Source organism: Galeopterus variegatus, unplaced genomic scaffold, assembly GCF_000696425.1.
Source record: "Galeopterus variegatus unplaced genomic scaffold, G_variegatus-3.0.2 Scaffold1664, whole genome shotgun sequence".
Taxonomy (NCBI): domain Eukaryota; kingdom Metazoa; phylum Chordata; class Mammalia; order Dermoptera; family Cynocephalidae; genus Galeopterus; species Galeopterus variegatus.
Window position 1 is genome coordinate 132,386 of NW_007727775.1, and position 8,903 is coordinate 141,288.

The following is an 8,903-nucleotide window of genomic DNA, read 5'->3' on the forward strand; positions in this document are numbered from 1 at the left end:
GTATTTTCTTACAGCAGCCTCAACAGACTAAGACACAGCCAAAGCACCTGTGAAAACTCAACGAGGTCTAATACCTACCACAGGATCTTCCTTCTTCAAAGCCCACTAGGGTCACATTTAGAGTTCCTCCCTTCTATACTACAATAACGTACCTGCAGGGCTGGCTGGTTAACTCACTTGGTTAGAGTGTGGTGCTGACAACACCAAGGTCCAGGGTTTGATCCCTGTACCAGCCAGCCACCAAACTGTAAAAAATAAAAAATAATGAGCAAAAGCTCTGAATAGATATTTCACAAAGACATACAGAAGGCTAACGAACACATGAAAAGATGCGCAACACCATTAATCATTAGGAAATGCGAATTAAAACCACAAGAGATACTACTGTACACCCACTGGAATGGCTAAAATTAAAAAGACCAACAACATCAGGTGTCGACAAGGATGCGCAGTACCCGGCATTCCCTCACTGCTGGCAAGAAGGTAAAGTGACACCCACGATGGTGAAGTTCGGCAGCTTCTTATCAACTTAAACAGACACCACCTTACTACCCAGCAGTCCCACTCCTAGATATTTACCCAAGAGAACTGAAAACCTACATCCACACAGAGACTACACTCCATCGCTCACTGCAGCTTTACTCCTGACATCCCCAAATGCCCATCAACGGGTGAGCAAACCGCGGCACATCCACACCCACACTTCTCAAAGTCCTGGCACGTGCAGCGACGTGGGTGGGTCTCAAAAGCACCGTGCTAAGCAAAAGCAGACAGACTCCAAAGACTAAAACTGTGTGATTCCAGTTATACAAAGTTCTAGAAAATACAAAACTATAGTGACAGAAAGCAGGTCAGTGGTCGCTAGGGGCTGGGAAGGGAGGAGGAAACTGACTGCAAAGGAACCCAAGGGAGCATAGGTGCTGGCACAACCATACAGGGATCACACAAATGGACACACTGGTCAAAGCCCCGAAGCCCACAGAGCTGGGTGGCATGCAAATCATACCTCAGCAAAGCTTACTTAAAAACAATAAGAACAAAGAAGGGCACACATACACACACCAGAGAGAACGAGTGAGCAGAAAGTGACCAGCAGGGAGGTCCTTACACATATGTGTACACAAGCACTCACACACCCCTTACCCTAAAAGGAAGAAAAGTTCAGGAATTCTTCTTATAACAACCAAACAAGCAAAGGATGAATTCCTTGGTTAGCAAAAAAAGACAAACACCTCCCTGAGAATGAAAGAAAAATTAAGATAAAAAAATGTTAACTATTTAGAAGATAGGGGAGAATTAAGGCAAAGTCAGAGTGAAAGTGAGAGACAGGAGACCCTACCCCTCACAGCCATGGGTCAGGCCCTGTTGCTGTACGGGGAACCGACAACCTGATGGCCTTTGAAGGCCAGGCTGGTTCATAATGGGGTTTTTCAGGCATGGCGACTGGTGGCCCCCACTGTGTTAGAGCAGGACACAGCTTGTCTGCAGCAGACACGTGTCATTCATGTGCTCTAGCTACTGATAACAAAGTCCTAAGCAGGTAAACCGAGCTCACTCTGTAGTAGCAGATAGCAAAATGAAAAATGCTAAGCCACATTTGTCACTCAGGAAATGCAAACCACTCGCAGCTGGACCAGGGGTGGAGCAAGAGCTCTCCCTCAGGCCTTTGAAAGCACACGTTGGACATGCCACTTTGGCAGAGCATTTGCCACTACCCAATAAACTTGAACATGCCCAAACCCTACAATCCAGTAATGCTACGCCTAGTATGTATCCGAGGATATATACTATATAAACTCCTATGCTTGAATATAAGGAAAACCTTACACAAATGTTTACAGCAGCATTATTTGTAATAGCAAAAATAATTCAAATGTACAGATTATATAAATGATGGTTTATTTATACAACGGAATGCTCTATAGCTTTCCAAGCTGCAATAACTGAACAAAAGAAGCAAACCACAGAAAAATACCACTTGTATGATTCCTTTATTATTAACAGGCAAAATGAAATAATGTATTATTCAGAGATACAAACACAGATGGTGAAATTACAAAGAAAGAAAGGAAATGATTGTCACAAAAGTTAGAACAGCAGGTATTTTCTAGGTGAAAGAGCTGTGACTAAGGAGGGACACACTGGGGGCTAAGATTCCAGAGTGTTCTATTCCTTAATCTGGGTGGTGGTTATATGAGTGTTCTCTTTATTAGTCTTTTCAACTTCTACATGTTCTCCCAAAATAAAATAAAGTAGAACCACTACATAAGTTTCTACCAATATCCAGCCCTTCTCAAGGAAATGGTGGAAAATGAAGAGAAGTACCTTAATGCAAAAGTTTGCCACCTACTTCTTAAATCCTCACTACTGCAGCCAGGCGACTGAGGTCAACATCAACAGTGGTACGTCATATGGACAGCGTGTGCCCTTGACATGCTGTGATAAGAAGGGCACTTGACCTCTGTGCTCTTCCTCCCAGAAGCCAACACCCCATTCTGATCATGAGGAAAACATCAGACAAATCCCAATGGAGGGGCATCCTACAAAAAATATCTGACCAGTTCTCCTCAAAAAATATCTGACCAGTTCTCCTCATCTCTCTTGTCCAAGTAATCGAAAATAAGGGAAGCCTTCACTGCCAAGAGGAGCCTAAGGAGAAAGGAGGAGTAGATGTCATGTGGGATCCTGGATGCTCCTGGGACAGAACAAGGACATTAGGGGAAAAGTAAGAAAGCCCAAATAAAACATGGATTTTAGTTAAGCATAATATATCAACAGTGGTTCATTAACTGTAACCAATGTAACATACTAATGTAAGATTTTCGTCATAACGGAAACTGGGTGTGGAATGTATGGAAACTCTGTACTATCTTTGAAATTTTTATGCAAACCTAAATCTGTTCTAAAATAAAAGATTTAGTTAAAAAAAAATAAAGTTGAAGTTCAGGGCTCTCAGATGTAGAGAAAGATTTGTTGCCAGCAGACCTGCACCTTGAGAGACTTTAAAAGGAATTTGTGAGGGTTCACATCAGGTGTATATGTAAAATAACTGACATCAAAAGAAAAAGAGATTTTGGGGCCGGCCCGGTGGCGCACTGCTACAGTGCGCCGCTTGGGAGCTCGGCGGCGCTCCCGCCGAGGGTTCAGATCCCACATACAGACCGGCCACTCACTGGCTGAGCGAGGTGCGGGGGCAACACCAAGGGTTGCGATCCCGATGCCGGTCCCGGTCCAGTACGGGCGCGACACTGAGGGTTGCGATCCGTTGCCGATCATGAAAAAAGACAAAAAGGGAAAAAAAAAAAAAAGAAAAAGATTTTTTTACTGGGATAATACTATTATAAGATTCTTACATTATAAGTGAAGTGGTAAATATTAATTCAAGCTAGACAGGGATAAATTAAGGCTACATGTTTTATTCCCTAAATCCCCTAAAAATAACAAAAAGCAAAGTAGCTGAAATGTCAGTAGAGGAGATAGAATGGCATAATAATCTCTGATATGTCACAAAAGCCCTTCCTTTACCAAAACTTTACCTAAGAATAATGTATCAATATTGGTTAACTGTAACTAATAGAGCATACTCATGTCATGTGTTAAGAATAGGGGAAACTGGGTGGTAGAGGCTTATAACAGAACCCTCTGTAGTATCTGCTCGAATTTCCTGTAAATCTAGAACTATTCTAAAAAAGAAGGAAAGAAGACAAAAACAAACAGACATCATATAAATGGTCCCAGTGCAGGAAGCACTGGCCCGTAAGGACAAGCCCCTGGGGGACCAACAATCAAGCCCAGCTGCCTCTGCCCACCACATCCATCTCCCAACAAACCCTGGGCTGGCAACAATAGGGAAGCGCAGGATGCCCCTTTCATATGCCACAGCCCTGTGCCTCCAGCCCTGCTCACAAGGGCCAGCTCATGGAAAGGCTGAGAAAAGAAACCCACTCCCTACCTGATCCTTGTGACAAACTGACCATGACAAGCAGCCTACACACACCAACGTGGCTCAGCCTGGATTCTCTAATTCTTTCCCAAGAGGGAGGATATGAAGCTAAGACCACCCAAGACCCTTCCTTTAACTAAAACAGCCATCCCTTCGCAAGTTCATTCATTCATTCATTCACCTGGCACAGCCTTAGGAACCAGCCAGCACTCCAGAAAAAGATGCTCAGACCCCACAAAGGCCCATCCTTCTACCTCTCCACAGAGTCGTAGCCCCCCTCCCCAATTACACTCAAGACCCTGGGACAACAGGTCCTAAGGCAGCGGTCTCAGGGACACAATGTTCCTGGGGATCATGGCCTGATGAACCCCTGTTGCCTGTCTAGCTTTTTGACCTTAAAATTTTCACAAGGTTAGAACAAACACCACAAATACTATTTCATCTAAAGCAAGACTGTCATCCAGACAGTGGGCTGCTATTAAAAATAGTACCGCAGAAGGGCCGGCCAGTGGCTCACTTGGGAGAGTGTGGTGCTGATAACAAGGCCGTGGGTTCGGATCCCTATATAGGGATGGCCAGTTAGCTCACTTTGGACAGCGTGGTGCTGACAACACCAAGTCAGGGGTTAAGATCCCCTTACCAGTTATCTTTAAAAAAAATAAAATAAATAGTACCACAGACTACTTAATAACATGGGGAAATATGCATCATAAGGAGGAAAGCACAAAAAAATTTTTTTAAATATGAAAAAAGTTAAAAAATGTTTAGACATGTTAAAAACTGCATACATACCAAATGGACATATCCTAAAATGTTACTAGTACTTATCTTTCGATGATGGGGTGATTTTCAATTTTCTCCTATTCTGCTTACCTGTGTTTTCCAAATTTTCTATAATAAATGAGCATTATTTTTACAGTAAACTAAAATAAGAGTTATCATAACAGTAAAGATGGTCAGCCTGTCACTTGGAGCCTCAAGATGCAACTAGAAGACAGGTATCATCTCCCCTAGCAGGGCTGCTGCCCACAAGGCCCAACCCAGTTACTCTTCGCAACTAGCATGGCATCCCAAGAGGCTAGAAGTCTTCCGTGTGCCTGGACACTGGGAAGGAGGTACCTGGATAGTGATGGTGCCTTTCTCAGCGTCGGTCTGCAAGTGAATCTCCATTTCTGGCAGCGTCTGGCCGTCAGCCACCAACTTATGACGCAGTTTTTCCAAGGCATCACTAGCATTGGAGATCAGCTCCCGTATAAACACCTACAGGAATGGAAACAAGAGGGCTGGAGGATGAAGCATACTAACTCTATCTGGTTAGCTGCATTTGCAACAACTGTTAAAAGTCAGAGAATTGCCACCACACACTCAGTTCGCTGGACACAAAGATTTTCTGCTTTAGTCAAAGGCAGTTCCTCTGAGCAGGTCACAAAATTACTAAAGGTGGGTAGCTTCTCCTGACACAGCTCCATGCAGCAAACTGACTCCACTGATCTTTCATTTCAGGATTTTCACTCAAGCCTGAAGTTGTGTCTATTAACTCAAAGCCTGTGAAGAACCCTGTGAGAAACAATTTCTCCCCCAACTCTTGCACAGGGATGACAAATTGCCTCCCCCCACCTACCCCCCAACATCTTTCTCTCCTACTCCATGAAAAAAGATTCACTGGCTTCACTCCATCTAGTGCAGATTACCAAAAACCAGACCTACCATATTTTGGAGAAAAAAGAGCCACAGGACCCAAATGTCCTTTCAGGATCTGAAAAGCACCTTGACCTCAAACAGAGCTTCCATCTAAAGTACGCTACTACACACAGGTGGGGGGGCAGGAAGTGGGGTGATCAGAACAGCTGGAAGTTGCTGGGATCCATGAATATAGAATTTAGTAGTGCTAGACCTGGAAATATTTCTTGGAAAGTCTCTTTTAACTCTGTGATAGTGTGTTTTACTCTTCTCCAAAATTTTTAGCATTCTAGCAATAATTAGCAAGTAAACAATGATAGCCTATTTGCTTTTTTCTACTTTTTCCATGTTCTGTCACCCTACATAAGTTTTAATCTCCTCAAAAGTTCCCTTGTAACTCCTCCCTGCTCTATACCACACAGGGCGGAGGACTCTTCTTCCTCCAGCCACCAAGGCCCCCACTGCTCCTGGAGGTGGTCACACCAGGGGAAGGGGTGATTAAGCACGGGGCCTCAACGCACATCAACAGCCCACAGGAAAGGATCTCAGCAGAGCCCCCACACCAAATTCTGGCAGACTTTTAAAATTATCTGCAAAATTCAATTAATTTCCAGAGTTGATCGGGCCCCAAAAATCATCTGGTTACACTTACCATGAAACTAAAACAGATTTTGGTAAAAATACTCTGGCTGGTAGCTTAAGATCAGGATCCATCCAAAATTTAATGCATTCTCACAGCTAATATATTATCTGGCATTTCCCCAAAATGGTATAAAAATAGTTTTGCCAAAAAAAACCTTGCTGGCATTGGAGCCATTAGCAAGTTCCGTACCTCTTTTTCTGAGTACAATGAACGGGCGACGATGTCCAAAAGCTTCTTTGTCTCAGCCTGGAACTCGTGTTTGGAAACGGAACCTAGTAATGAACCACAGACACACCAATAAAGTTTAACTTCTATTTTTGTGGAAGAATATGCTACATAACACTCAAAAGAATGTTTAAGGTTATGAGTTTTAAACATTTTTAAAAGAGTGAAGAGAAAGAAGGAAGTAGCTAGGAACAAATCCTCTCAGGTAAGGAAGTCCCAGGAGCAGAATAAATCCAGTGGCTCCTCTCCACAGGGAGGGTATACATGGAACACGTTCTCCCAACACGATGGCCAAACACACCTTGGGTTACCTCAAGTGGATTTCCCAAAGTGTGTGGTCATGAGAATTGGGTTGGCTCTAACAACCAGACTGTGGATCATATTCTTCAAAAAAGTGGTTTCCAAATTAATTATTTAAAAAGCAAAACAACAAGAAAACCTCACTTCTCTTCTTAACTCATCAAAGATTCTGTTCTTGTTGTCTCACTTAAAAGCCAGAAGTGGAACCACTTCATGACTGGCTCTGAAGACCGCTTTTCTGTACTTCCGAGTGGATGAGAAAGAAAACTTCAGAATTCAGTCCTGCACGAGCTGGGCCAGCTTCCATGATTATTAGCAGATGTGCCGTGAATCACCACTTAGAGAAGGTACCACACAGCAAATTCGCGGGTGACCACCAGAGGGGGCATAACACACCAGCATAAGGTCAGAAGCGCATTGCTGGGACAGAAATGGATGACATACCATTCAAGAGAACGTTCCCTACCACCAAGACCTTGCCACTTCTGAAGTGAGGAGGCAACTCTGTCAATCATGGCCTCTGCCTCAAAAATTCCCCCTTACAAGCCGGCAATGAGCCAACAAAGACTTCCCAGACTCAAACTTGGCTGAACACACTACCCTGCACACTCTCTGTGCTGCTGATGATAGAGTGCAGGGGCTCCTCCTTCTGGTCCTCAGCAGCCTGTGTGCTGTATGGCCGTCCAGTGTGGAAGCTTGAAGCCAGGTTTGGCCTGGGGCTCCTAAACTGGACTGTGCTCCTCCATGGACACAGAGCTGGTTTTCCTGAAAAGACAAACGTGCAGAAAGACGAGAATTAGTAAGACATCAGAAACAGAATATTCCGGGCCGGCCCGGTGGCACACTGCTACAGTGCGCCGCTTGGGAATGTGGCGGCGCTCCCGCCGAGGGTTCGGATCCCACATACAGACCGGTTCCTGCTCACTGGCTGAGCGAGGTGCGGGCGCAACACCGAGGGTTGCGATCCCGTTGCCGGTCCCGGTCCAGTACAGGTGCGACACTGAGGGTTGCGATCCGTTGCCGGTCACACACACAAAAAAAGACAAAAAGGAAAAAAAAAAAAAAAAAGAAACAGAATATTCCACATGGTTCACATCTAGCCTGTCTAGCAGAGCTAATGTGAATTTCTCTAAGTCAGGCTGTTGCTCAAAAGAAAAATCACAAGGGCTGAACACCGTACAGCTGCTGCTGTTTTGGGCGATAATTTTCATGACAGGCCCACACACATGTCAAGTGAAGATGATGGGGCAGATCAGAGCCTCAAGACACAGCTGCGGGAGGTGGCAGGTGCCTTCTGACACCACTGCCCACATATGCTCCCCAGGGTAGGCCTTGTATGAACCACCAAACCCAAGCATGCCTTGGTCCTCATAGCCCCTACCAGAGCCCGAAATAAACTGATGGGCCAGCCTTCTTAACTATGTAATTCAGGGAAAAAAGGAGAAAAAAAAATATCCTCCCAAGAGAGATCCAAAATTTTAAATGTTAATATTCTGAAACAATCTTGTCATCTTCTAAAAGTTGATCCTTGGCTTTTCTACCCAAAACTATCAGAGTTTTTAAAAATTAGTCTATTCCAAAAACTGAAAAACAGCTAGCGATCTGTTCCACCCTGTAGCCAGGAAGCAGACTTAACACTTGTTTTCTGCAGCTTCCTGCTTAGCCCAGGGGGCCTGGAAACCCCCTGGTGCGTCACAGCCAGGAAAGAACAGTGATGCATCCACTGAACACTGATGTGTCCCCACTCTGGTGCTGTTCAGACTCATCCCTAGCCTTTGACACTACAGAAACCATGCACACACCTGCACCTGAACCAGCAGCATGGAACCCATCCTGAGTCATCACTCCAGACTCCGGGGCCACCATGCCAGGTTGGTCAGCCAAGACATTCCGTGTGAAGGCCTAGCCCTAAATGAGCTGTATCTGCCTGTTAGATGCTGCCCCTCTTTGCGAATTTTCAATAATAGAAAGGAATGATGTAGAATGCCCAGAAATAAGTTGAAGATTTTAAAAATTAACATACCCACTTGCATATTGCAAACAAGGTATAAAACCTTGCCTATTCTTTAGGCTTATTCTAGGTTTAAAAATAATACAACCCGAGCTTTTACC

The 8,903-nt window shown here is 44.4% G+C and overlaps 1 protein-coding gene across 1 annotated transcript in view; it reads right to left on the reverse strand.

Annotated features, from left to right (window-relative positions):
- TRAP1 (TNF receptor-associated protein 1) overlaps positions 1-8,657 on the reverse strand; it is a 28,273-nt gene extending 19,616 nt beyond the window's left edge. The window contains exons 1-4 of the mRNA XM_008578337.1: positions 8,594-8,657; positions 7,392-7,556; positions 6,456-6,538; positions 5,063-5,203 (exon numbers count right to left, since the gene is read on the reverse strand). Coding sequence (XP_008576559.1) covers positions 5,063-5,203; positions 6,456-6,538; positions 7,392-7,556; positions 8,594-8,657 — 453 coding nt within the window. The remainder of the gene's footprint in view (positions 1-5,062; positions 5,204-6,455; positions 6,539-7,391; positions 7,557-8,593) is intronic.
- Between the last annotated feature and the right edge of the window lie 246 nt (positions 8,658-8,903).